This window comes from Euleptes europaea, chromosome 3, assembly GCF_029931775.1.
Source record: "Euleptes europaea isolate rEulEur1 chromosome 3, rEulEur1.hap1, whole genome shotgun sequence".
NCBI lineage: Eukaryota > Metazoa > Chordata > Lepidosauria > Squamata > Sphaerodactylidae > Euleptes > Euleptes europaea.
The window spans coordinates 66301403-66313982 of NC_079314.1; the positions used below are offsets into that span (position 1 = coordinate 66301403).

At 39.4% G+C, this 12580-nt stretch overlaps 1 protein-coding gene across 2 annotated transcripts; it reads right to left on the reverse strand.

The window, feature by feature from the left end:
• Positions 1–217: 217 nt before the first annotated feature.
• On the reverse strand, positions 218–10001 carry PUS7L (pseudouridine synthase 7 like). Of its 2 annotated transcripts, none has more exons than XM_056846092.1 (8): positions 9101–10001; positions 7959–8118; positions 4354–4549; positions 4134–4232; positions 3074–3155; positions 1363–1640; positions 1183–1236; positions 218–571 (listed from the first exon to the last, which is right to left on the reverse strand). In XM_056846092.1, the coding sequence occupies exons 1-8, from the start codon at positions 9990–9992 to the stop codon at positions 245–247; spliced, it is 2088 nt and encodes a 695-aa protein (XP_056702070.1). In that variant the 5' UTR covers positions 9993–10001; the 3' UTR covers positions 218–244. The 2 variants fall into 2 exon arrangements, with proteins under 2 accessions (XP_056702070.1, XP_056702069.1); XM_056846091.1 differs by having other exon boundaries at positions 7959–8037; positions 9101–9992.
• Positions 10002–12580: the final 2579 nt, after the last annotated feature.

Genomic DNA, 12580 nt, shown 5'->3' on the forward strand with positions numbered 1-12580 from the left:
TTTCAAGTTTTTACAGGAAGATGTGATGTTATTATTTGGTTCTATTTATCCACTGCAAAATTCAGATGACTTTCAAACAACTGATGCAAAACACAAATAGCCTAATTCCGGAGGCAGCTTTTTAGATATATTATGGCTCCAAATTCCAAAGCATTCCCTAACAAGTGTCTCCCACAGGGGTTGTGCCAGCTTCAATAAGTTCACCATATCCCTGTCAAGTAGTGCTAAACATTTATTTTTTTCTTCAAATATCACATTTCATGATTTCTCCCAAGCAAACAGTGGCATAACATGATGAATCAAGCCAAAATGACATAGAAAGAGAAGTCACTGAATCGTCTAGGGGACTGTCTCCAGTAACTTTTTTGCTTTCATTGTCTTTTAAGAAACTATATGATAGATTGTGAGGATATTTCAAGATGTGTCTGTAGCAGCCAGGCACATTCAGCTGTAATGTAGGAAGTCTAAACTTGCATGCCTGAAGTCCATCTCTGGCCAGCCTTTCATGGTACCACTCTCCGACTTTGTTAGCGGGATACTGAATGCTGTAACCAACCATTGGGAGAATAACCTTTGGGAAGACAAAAGTAACACGAGTTGAGTCTTTTCTGTGATAAGACATGATCCCAATTCAAAAGGTACTCTAGAAGATCTGCATGGAACTGCCTGAATACATAAGGAGAGTCAGCATGAAGAGGAGCTAAAAAGGGGTTGGGAAACCTGAGCCAAATGCATTCAAAATCTGTAGGGCTGTGCAAACCTTCGAAAGCACAAAAGAATATGCACATGGTGGGCGGCAAGATCACCTCTGCTGGCTCCATTCACATATTCAGATGAACCTCTGCAGAAAGCCTACAAATGCACAAAGGTGCACACGCTTGCAAACTGCATACACTTGCAGTATAATGCTAAACAGAGTTACAACTTTCTAAAATCAATGGGCTTAGAAGACTGTAAATCTCCACAGGCTTCTTCATGCCACCGAAAAACACTTCTGAACATTTCTACAGCTTGTATATCTCCATGAAAAGAGATCTTTTGTTCAGGCTACTATGTCTTTTTCCCCCCATGAACATTTTCCAGCAATACAGCCAAGAGATAAAATTATACTACTTAACCCGAAGCCCCTGCTTAACCCAGCATTCCTTTATTAACTCAAAGTACATTTTAAACCAAACTTACTTTATTTATTGTATATTTACTGGCCATTTCTTCTGCAAATGTTACTACATGGACCTGGTATTAAAAATAAAGATATCTTAAGATCAATATATAAATGGGGTTGCTTTAAAATGCAAAACATACAATTGGAGTACATTTCTTTTCTGGCTGTTATCAATGTTTTCTGAGCTCACATATTACCTTGGCATTCAGTGAAGAATTTGCAGCACTTTCTTCAGCAAAGATCAGATCACCATTCACAACTTTTGTCCCATATGTCTTAATCCGGTAGGAAGCAGCTTCATTCCAAATTTTACTGCAGTATGCATGAACGTATAAGATACGCATGGAATGAGGAATGCTGAGCCATCCTCGGCAACACCCCTCTTGATTTATCCCATAGCGATTTAATGCACGAACTAACATCTTCTCTCTTACTTTAAAGTCAGGCAGCATGGCAAGGGTGCCCTTTGCATCCTCTGAAAAAGAGAAACACTGGTTAAGGATAGAAGTAGATGTTCTCAGAACCTGGCTGCTATTTCCGCTTTGCAAAAGAGGCTGGGAGGGCATGACTATTTGGGAAGAAGCAGGCAGCCCATGCGCATTTAATTTTTCCTTTGCCTGCTGCTTTTTCAGCTCAGATGTATGTAAAAACAAACTCTTTTGTTCCCAAGATATTTCCTCTTCATTCCTCAACTTCATATGCTGGCAAATGAAGCCTTTTTGGAAAATACGATTTTGTTCTAAGTGGCTAAAGCTAAAGCATTTCACTTTCTGAATGCAGGAGAGACAGAGGGAATCCTTAATGTGTCCATTAATTCCATACAAAGAAAAAAAGACATGTCACATCATAAGGAGAAAGCTGTTTCATTATAAATAGGCCTTTGTTTATTTTTCTCAATGAGGAACAGTGTTTTTATAGAAGACTTTGAAATGGCACTCCCAGAAAGTCATCTTTTCAATATGCATTTTTGTATGTGCAAAACCTATTAGACATGTGCATTAAACTTAGTGGGTTGGATCCAGACTGAATCTGCAATTTGCAACGATTTGTCCTTCCTGATGCAGATTTGCCTCATGCCATTCCTCAGGGTATCCTATCCCCAAGGAGCAGCATTTTGTGTAGATCAGTGGGCTGCAGTGTGTGTGCGGGGACGTAAGATGGGAAACTTTCATTCAGCCTCTAGAAAATTTAGCTTGGAGCCAACCCAGTAAGTCCACCAACAGATCTTCCCTAGGTTGAGAAAGGTCAAATCTAGGGGACAAGAAAACACCTTCCTACAAAGAGTGGCTGTGATGGAGAGCCAAGTCTGTCTACTTTTTCATATCTGTCAATCCCCTTTGTGTCCTCATTTCTGGAGAGAAAGCCACCAACAGCCGTTGGAAGGAGAAGGGAGGGGCAGGGGCATGCGGGCGGGGGAGCTGTTTAACGGGTTTACAGGTCTCTTAGACAGGTTAGGCATCTAGCTCTATTTCCAGTCTTTTCAAGGGAAGATGGCTGTTTGTTGAGGTAGCCTGCAGTGGCTCATGCTGCTTTAAGGTTCTCCTATGTAGTGTTTCTGTTCTGAAAGCTATGAGCAGACTAAGGCCTGTGCTTAAAAGGTCCTAATGAAATTCAAAAAGGTTATGAAACCTATGGGAAAACATTTTTGCAGTTTTTACAGCCATAACAGTCATTCACGTTCTCTGTCCATTCTGAAATAATATGTATAATCTTTTTTTAAAAACTCTGTATCTCCATATGACCAGCAGTATAAAAAGCAAACATTGCAAATGTTCTCATGTCAAGCGACAGCTTATTACTCAGTCTGATTGGCTGCACAGGAGATCAAACATTTGGGTACACTAGCAGTAACAATCTTATAGTCAAATTCCTTTCCCCCTCAATACTATGTTATATGGACATATTTACCAGTCTGAAGAAAGTATTTTTTTGCCTTATTTACAGGATCATCTGTATCTTCTGGTGTGAAAAACAATCGTACAGCTTTGACCTGCAATTGAAGCAAAGACAAATACCGAGTTACTCTAAATATTCTCAAAGTGGCTGCTAATTTGGTGAAGGAAACTGTTCAGGTTTGAAAGGGCCCCCTGCACACATTCAGAAACAGTCAGTTATCATTATTACAAGTCTCAGCCTGAACCATGGCCCACAATCAGTGCAGCCTCATATGGAGCCATTAGCTCTCTCACTGTCACTGGGTGGGAAATTTTTTGCAAAGAATGCTGTTCAGAATTCATGGGATCTTTGTCTTTATTTAAAAAGTGAAACGAGTAATTTCTCTAAATTCTAGCATCTGTTTAGTTCTTGCACACTATGGCCTTGCTCTGACACTAGGGAGCAATTTTTGAATCCTTAGAACAAAAGTTTCAGTGCAGTAGCCTTTAGGCTTGGGAAGTATGGTGATTTGCTAAAGGAGGAATGAGAAAGACTAGAAGGTAGCTCTTTCCCCCCTTTCTTTGATTATCTACCAAGAAACGATTGAGGTGAGTGGAGGCTGAACCAAGCGTTTTCAAGAGTTCTTCCTATCCTTCATCCCCTTCCTTTAAAACCCCCTCGCTGAAGTTCCACTGTTACCTCTTCCTTTCTTAACCAATCAGGTCCTCTAATTATCTGCCCCTTATTTTCTTCTTGCCTTAATCTTATCTTTCTCACTCTTAGTAGGAATAGTAGAGAGAACTGTACTATTGTAAAAGCATGCCATTTGCATTTAGCATGAAAGCTTCTGGGGAAAACATTTTGAGGAGCAAAAAATAAAAGTATTTGCATTTAAAATAATTTTGTCAGTTTCTTTGCTTAAGCCTAATTGAATTGCCTATTGCTGAGCCGACTGCTTTCCAAATGGAACTACTGATGAGGTTTTTGCTATGATAAATTGGGGCTGTCCCAGCCAAACTGGAAGGGCGTACCATTGACTATTAAGCTACAGAGAAGAATAATTAGATATTATGTTGTATAGTTTGAAAAATACCAGCTCTTCATTCAGCAAAGCCAATCCAATTTGATCAGTCTGGACGTTTTTCCCTTGACCAAATCGCTGAGGTCCATAATAATTGATAAAGCCATTTTTCTACAAATTAGAAATAAAAGTTAAATGGAATTTTGGAATACTCTGCATTTATACACAATACATTGAAATCGTTGGAAAGACAAAGACTAGAGATGGCATTCATTACCCCCCTTTTTTTTACCTTGACATTCTCAATTGCTTCCACTATTCTCTCTTTTAGGCTTGCAGAACAGTCACTGCTGTGCTGTTTTAAATTTCTCACAAGGATACAGAAGTGATTTCCTTGCAGTTGGCCAAGCCTAAGTGGCTGGCTTGCAGGGCGTACATTAGCCACACACATTCCTTTTTTCTCACTTGACCTTCCAAGTTCTTTTAGTCTGCACAAGGAAAACAACTGGAAATGTCATGTCCTGTTCTAGTGGGAAAAATTAAATAGTTAAAATTGGACTTTACATAATATTTTAAATATATTTTCCTAAAAGTATAAGATTTCATGAAAAAAAATGCATGGCCCAGATTGGCCTTGAGGCTCTGATATGAATTATTAGCTAGAACTGCCTTGAGCCAAGAGAAAAGGTAGGATTCAAATATTGTAATAAACAAACACACATATGATATGTACAGAGTTCACAGATTTGGAAACTAGTTCAACCATCCAGTAAACTGCAGTTAAAAGATATCACAGATTACATTTCAGTCAGTGCTACACTATAACAAAACAGATATAAACAGGAAGTCTGCAATAACCTCCCCTTTAAAAATAAGAATTAGCCCTAGTGCAACATGGATCATGGGGAAAGCACTTACCTAAATAAGTATTCCACTTTAAACATTCCACCCTACCATTTTAAAATGAATTTACCATGTGCTGCCCTGGGTGTGTGTGGTATTAGCTTCCCAGAGGTGGCTTTGTCCCAGCAGCTGACTACTGGTACAGTAATGCTAGATGTGTTTGGAGTGGCACACAGAAAAAAAACCATTTAAACATACTAAGGTCATGTAGAATACTTACAAGGGTAAGTCCTTTCCCCATGACCTGCACCACATATAACTCAAGCTCTGTTCCCTCCCACCTCTGCTTTCCCCATTGTAGTTCACCTTCTCCCTGTCACTGGTTTCAGTTTACTTCCCTCAGTGCAACAGGAAAACATTTTTTCCATGTTTTGCAACATGATACTTTTATGGGGGGAGAGGGTACTGTTTATTATATAGTTGCACACATGTTGCGTGGGCTACACTTATTTAAAAGATAGCTGTGATAGTGTTTTCCCAGTATCACACAAACACTTGGTTGTTGGAGGGAGGGAAGGAAGACAAGAAAATCCTACCCAAACATTCAGAAGAAGAGTGAGAAGAAAGTGAGAAGATGGATGCCATACAGAAACATGAGAAGGGATGTTATATGAAAAGCCAGTGTTGTATGAACAATCAGAATTAAAGCAATATAAATTCCTCCCAGAAGCATTTGAATACAGAATCCAGAGAGCGCAACTCAGCAGTTTTCACTTGCTACATTCTGTCCTGACCCAGGCTTCAAAATGAGCCAACCAAAGTGAAGCATTTCTAAACCCCACTGATTTCAGTAGACCAGAATATCTGTAGCTTTCCCACTGGAGTAAATAGAGAGGAGGAACAACATATGAGGGTTGTAAAAACCTACATGTTACAAGATGGGTTCAGCTGAATCCTTATGGATTCAGAGCAGGCAGGGTGTGCATGTGTGTGTGCAAATTTTGACAATCCATCCCTTCTTCTACAGACCTTTGACACTTCTTGTTGTTCCTGGGAGTCCTCTGTCCCCCAGGAGCAGCATTTTGAGAGGGCACGGGGGCTGCAGAGGGAGGAAGGAAACAGGAAAGTTACACTTGATGCTGGAAATCCCTTCCAGCATCTGTGGAGATTTCTAGTGTATCCAGGTAGTTATTTTATATGTTCATAGGGACAAGAGCGGAGATAACATGGTGCTGCAGCTGATGAAAGCTAACACAGGGATATGTAATTCTGCCCCTACTTTTAGTAAGCTTAGGATCAATTGGCAAAGTGCTCAATTTCCATCCTGTCATGTGATCATTTAAAGGTTAAGATACTTCATTGGCTATTAGAAATACTCATATTAGCAAGCTCTATCAATTTGTCACATACTGATAAATGTTCATACACAAGTCTTATTACTGGCCCAAAACACTATTTTTGCACCAGTGTATCTGGTCCTGCACAGAGCATACAGGTGATATAGTTCTTAGGCTAATGCTTGTCAGAGCAAAGCTGCCAGGAGAGATGTCCTGTGGAACAGTACTGAAGAAAAAAAGAACTTACCAAGAGGAAGCACTAATTGGTCATGCAGAGTTAAAGAGGCTGCATCAATAAAGGAAAGAATTTACCAATGGCCTTGGCAGATTTAAACTACACTAAAACTTAAATGATATAAGCATTTCCACCATGTAAGTCTAATTTTGCAGCCACTCTACTTGGGGGAGAAAACCCCCATTTCCTTAGCTGGCTAGTGAGTAAGAGCTGCAAAGTCAGATGAACAATTCAAGGCCCGAAATTTGAACCATCCACTGTGTTTTCAATTATACTTATGTATAATACACACCCAAGAAAAGAAACAGTCCTGTGAATTTGTTTTTGTAAGGCTGACAAGGACAGAGGCATTACGGCTGAGAGTGTTGTGGTACAAAGATTCTGTTTAATGAACAACAGATTTCCAGGGATCAGAGCTGGAGAATGTGAATGAAGAGTTGAGCTCTACTGACACATCTCTAAGACCAGCAACATAATACCAGTTTGCTAAATTCCTAACTATAGGATGAACAGACAAAGCAAACACATTTTTCAAGGAACAGCTAATCAGTAATTTGAAGAGAAGGGATATCGTTTTCAACAAATATCAAAGAGGGAAAGCTTTGACACCATTTCTTTAATCCTCATTGTTTTCTGCTGTAGGATAAACTATAGGATGAGCTAGTCACTCATGTGCTATATGGTAATATGCAACCATCAAACCCCTTAAGGATGGCATGCCATCCCCTTTCTTCCCACGATTCTAAGTATTGCTATACAGGAGGAGTCACCAGCCAAGAGTTACTTCCAACAAATGGAAAATATTCCAAACTACTTTTGCCCCCTCCCCCAGCACATTGCCAAGTTTTGTTCTTTCCTAGAGATACAATATGGATTAGGAAGAGCACTACCAATGAAGTTATCAGATAGGCTGAAAAGAGAAAAATCCTATGGAATGAAAGCTTTTTAAAGAAAAAACAAACAAACCCTAGAGCAGATACTTTGTGATATTTTCTAGGGGAGGAATGAGCTACTCAGCGGCAGCCAGTGAACTACTGGCACCTCATGAGCCACCTTCTGGGGACCCTTACCATTCCCTGTTATCACTGTGAACACAAACCTATCACCACCACTGAATGCTTTGGTGGAAGTGAGAAAACAATTTTAACGGAGCATTCTACTTCCATTCTAGGTTTTGTTTTTGTTTCTTTATGTGACCAGTATTAATTCAGAGAAGATTTATGAAGAGAGCAAATCAGAAAGGCTGGATGGAATTATAATCTGCATCCTTTGAGGCTAACCTACTCTCCCCTCCACATACCATGCTCTACAGCCCAACATAATCTATATCTCGTATGAAGGATGAAGCCATACTCCTGAGCAAATTAGAATATAAACGTGGGATTACAATATAATCTTTTGCTACCATTTTCTGCAAAAAGTTAAAGTGGTACGAGTTGCAATAAATGGTGTCAACCCGCATTGTGACCCAGCATTGAATACCTTTTAGGAGTTACCTTCTTCACCACCATAGCCTGGTACGTAATGGCCTTCTTGTCTTTAATGCCTGTGTAACTGAAGTCTGAAGACAGTACACCAAGTTCAGAAGACAAATAGCCAATTGCTTCAAGCGTTTCCAGGTTCTCTTTCCGGAGAGTAAAAGCTGCAAATAATATTATGATAAAACCACTGCATCTTCTTATGAATTCATTGCTCTGATGCACAGATGCACATAATACACTGATGCAAGAAAGATGGCTTCACAAGAGAGGAGGTCTGAGGAAATTTACTGTTTAAATCAGCTTGTTCACCTGAGAAGAATGGAGCAGCTGGTTTAGAAATATTCTGGTTTAAGGAGTTGGTCAATTTTTGGTTGCGGCTGCTTACTGGTAATCACAGCTGTCTCATGAGCTAATAATGAAATTTACCACATACAAGTATTATTTATTCGTCTAAAATATTATATTATTAAAATTAAAAGAAAATATTACCATACATTGGGATGAAACATTGTTACTTACATTAATGAGCTTGTGGTTTTCTTTGTGAAGTGCAAAAATTGTTTAGAGGTGATCTTGTTCCCCTCTCATCCCCACTGCAGCTATTTATCCCACATAGCCCATGTAGGTCCCTTATCCTCAGGAATAAACTTTCCCTGGGTCAGAAAGGCCTTTGTATAGGAGAAGGAAGATCCTGAACCATCATTGCCTTCCAGTGTTGGTTTGCAGGATCCCTCTCAATCTGTCTCAGTTTTGAATGGAATATTAATTAATCAGAAGGCCCCTACAATCTAGGCCTAGATGAGAATGGGTGCCTGGTATTTAAAATCCAAATTAAATTAATAAAACATGTTTAAGCATATCAGCCATATTTAGATTTTTGCTGTTGGAAATTGACTTACAGTGTCTTCTTTAATGTATACTTTTGCAACCTTTCACCATAACATTTCTGGCTATGGACTTGTATCAGCACTACTTCACATTTATTGACTAGGGGTTGGATCCAGTGACTCCTATCTTCTAAGTGTAAGAACTTTCTCTGCCAGAAGTCCATCTGAGAAAGGTTTCTCACTTAATAGAAGGAAGTAATAAGCAGATTTATTTTGAATACTCAAAGTTCCAAGAAAGTGTTGGTCACATACTTACCTGTGTATATTTCTTGTTTCTCTCCACTATCAGCATTAGTCCTTTTTCGGAAACCGTATCTCTCACGAAACCTTACCACAACCACAGCATTTTGCTGAGGGTCAGGGAATGACTTGGTTTCTACCAGCTTTCCAAATTTGTTACTGATAAAATGGTGAACTTTCTTACGGTGTTCCTTATTTCCATCAGGTCTAAAAGCAAACTTTGAATCTTCTATTTTGGCATCTAAAAATTTTAGAAAACCACATGCTTCCTCTTCAGACACTAAGTGGCAGAGCTCCTGGTAATCTTGGTTTGCTTTCACTACAATTTCACCACATTTTGTAATGGTGATCAAGCAGGGATACTGCTGTCTTATGGCACAGTGCAAACTGGCACGAGTCCTCTTATCAAGTATTGGACCAAGGGAGAAGTCAGAGGGATAAACTGCTGGCTCAGATTTCGAATTCCACACATCCTTCACATTACAAGCGAACAGCCTTAGCCGCTCGCATACAGAGTCCTCTAACAAGGAGTCCAGAGTAGCAACTTTGTCAAGCTGACAAGCAAGTACATTACTGTCTTCAAAATCTTCAGCACCTCTAGCAGAGGGAGGAAGACCTTCTGCTGTACACAGAGCGCCGTCATCTGGAACACTGCAACATTCCTCTTCTAGACACAGCTCTGGAGAGCTCAGCCGTGGTCTTTTGCACTCCTGCTGGCAGATCTTAAATTGTTCTGAGGAGGTGTCCTTACTCTTGTGATCTGTTGCAATTTCATTAACAAACTGCCCAGATGTATCTATTTCGGTTACTACAAAGTCACTCGGCAATTGTTTTATACTTCCACAAAAGCCAACATGATCATTCACATAGGAGTAGAACATGAATGGCTTGCAAGAGTCTTCTTCCATTCCAATATTATACTGCCTGGCAAAAGAGGAAAAGATCAATGCAACAATCAGATAATTGCTATTGGGGATGGATATAGAATCTGAAATGTTACGTTTACAGGAAATAACATGTTCGTTGGATGGCCATCTGTCGGGAGCGCTTTGATTGTGGGATCCTTCATGGCAGGGGGTTGGACTAGATGGCCCTTGTGGTCTCTTCCAACCTTGTGTGATTTTGTGAAATTTTGTAAGCACATGAAGCAGCCCACATAAGACCATTGGTCCATCTAGCTTAGTATGGTCTGCTCTCACAGGCATTGGATTTGTAGGGTCTTGGGGAGAAGAAAATATTTTCCAATGCCCAAGACCCTTTAACTGGAGAGGAAGGAATTTAATCTGGAACCTTCTACATGCAAAACATGTACTCTATTGCTGTGCCATGGATCGTTACAACTACAAAATTAGTGGTATTTAAAAATGTTTTGTATATTATTAAAATCTCAATCAAAAACAGTTTTGAAAGCCATTTGAATCAACTGACTCTTTTGCTTAGTATTAAAGACCTAATACTAAGCAATTAGCTTGTGGGACTCATTGCCACTAACTACTGGCTTTTATTAGGGAAACAGACAAACCTATGGAGGATAGATCCTGTCAATCATTATTAGCCATGATGACTCACTGGAACAGGTTTAGAGCAAGTCCAAAGCTGGATCCTGGACTATGGTTGCAGCCATAAGTCTCCGTGGCACACAGTGCCGATCATCATTAGCTATGGCCTCAAAAAGCATGACCTGGCCACAGTGATCCATGCTCTGACCACATCCAGGTTACTGTAATGCACTAAACATGGGGCTGCCTCTGAAAACTATCCAGAAACTTCAGCTGGTCCAAAATGTGGTGGCCAGGCTACTGTCAAGAGCTGGATACAGGGATCGTATCACCTGTGTGCAGAAAGATCAGTGCTGTCTTCCCATCTGTTTCCATGCACAACTCAGAGAGGTGGTTCTTACCTTTAAAGCCCCAATAGGTTTACAGCCAGGGTACCTAAATGACTGTCGCCTCCCGTACTATCCAGCCTGCCAGTTAAGATCCTTGTCACAAGCCCTTCTCTGTGAGTCCCTTCCTGCAGAGATTACAAAGGTGGTGACCAGAGTCAGGGCTTTTTCAGTGGTGGTGGACCCTTGCCTGTGGAATGCCCTTTGCCTTGAGGTTCATTTGCTACCTGCCCTACTCTCTTTCAGGTGCCAGGTCAAAACATATATTTTTACTCAGGATTTTAGCTAGGGGTTTAATCTTTTAAATTGTTTTTATAATCTGCTTCTAGCTTAAAAACTGTTGTGAAGATAATTTCATGCATTTTATGCTCTAGGGTTTTTGCCAATATATGGCATTTTTTATTTTATTTGCTGGGTTTCTGATCATTTGTTAATTTTAACAATTGTTATACTATTTTCATTATTTTATCTTGTTTTCTTTTATGAGATGCCTTGTGTAGATCTCTGAAGAGGCAGTGTATATGTTTCCTAACTAAATGAATGAAATATTTAGAGTCAGAATACCCTTGGATACCAATTGGTGAAGAAGGAAGCATCAACAGGGGCTCTGTGCCCTATCCATAGGCCTTCAGCATCTGATTAGCCACTATGCAACAAAGAAAACAAAAAGAAACACCCTGAAGTAATAAAAAATGTACACTTCTACAGGAGGGTATATAAAAAAACTAGGGTGTACTATAAACTGAAAACACCACCTGAATTGACAGTATGAACAAATGTGCCAAACATATAAGTATAAATAACATTCAATGTACTAATAACAAGTGTGTAAATACACAGAAAAACATACTCTGCTTATACCCTGCCGGATATTTTGTTAGTCTTTAAGGTGCTACTGGACTCTTGCTCTTTTCTAATATGCTCTAAATGTCAACAAAAAGGAGTTAACATATGACAAACTACAGACTGTTGGCCAAACTCTGCTTTGAGTAGAACTTCATCAGACCATTTCTGTGCTATCCTGTTTAGTCATTTTAAAACAGCCACCAGTTCAAAACAAGGAGCCAAAAAAAAGTCTCTTACCCATGTTGCATAAGATGCAAAATAACATCATACTGTTTATTTTTCTGTGTATTTACACATTTGTTATCGGTACATTTTATATTGTTTACAATTGTGTGCTTGTTACCTTTGTTCATATTGTGGGTTCAGGTGGTGTTTTCAATTTGCATTTTACAAAATACCCCTATTTTTTATGTACCTTCTTATACTGGCCACTGTGCAAAACAGGATGCTGGACTAGATTAATTTGGCTGTTCAATATGGTGAACAAGGGATTCTTAAACTCGCCGAACATAAATTGTGCCACATACTGCTGCCCTCTACTGTAACATATCAGTATATACAAAAATGAAGAGGGTTTTTGGAGCTTCTTTATTTTAGCCCATTATCTCCACTTATATATGAAATGGAAAAAAATTGAAACAGGATGGTATGTGGTAGGAAATATATTTTTCATAACTGGTTAGATAAAATAATACATATCACCTTATTACATTCCACTTCCAGGTTATTACTGTATTTTTCCTTTATTCCCTTCTCATGCTATTT

Excerpts from the sequence above, each read along its gene's own strand:
- PUS7L (XM_056846092.1), bottom strand. The coding sequence starts at position 9,992 with ATGGAAGAAGACTCTTGCAAGCCATTCATGTTCTACTCCTATGTGAAT. Across the intron at positions 4,233-4,353 it reads AAGCAATTGAGAATGTCAAG|AAAAATGGCTTTATCAATTA; the intron begins GTAAAAAAAAGG and ends TCTAATTTGTAG. Across the intron at positions 1,641-3,073 it reads AAAATACTTTCTTCAGACTG|AGGATGCAAAGGGCACCCTT; the intron begins GTAAATATGTCC and ends TCTCTTTTTCAG.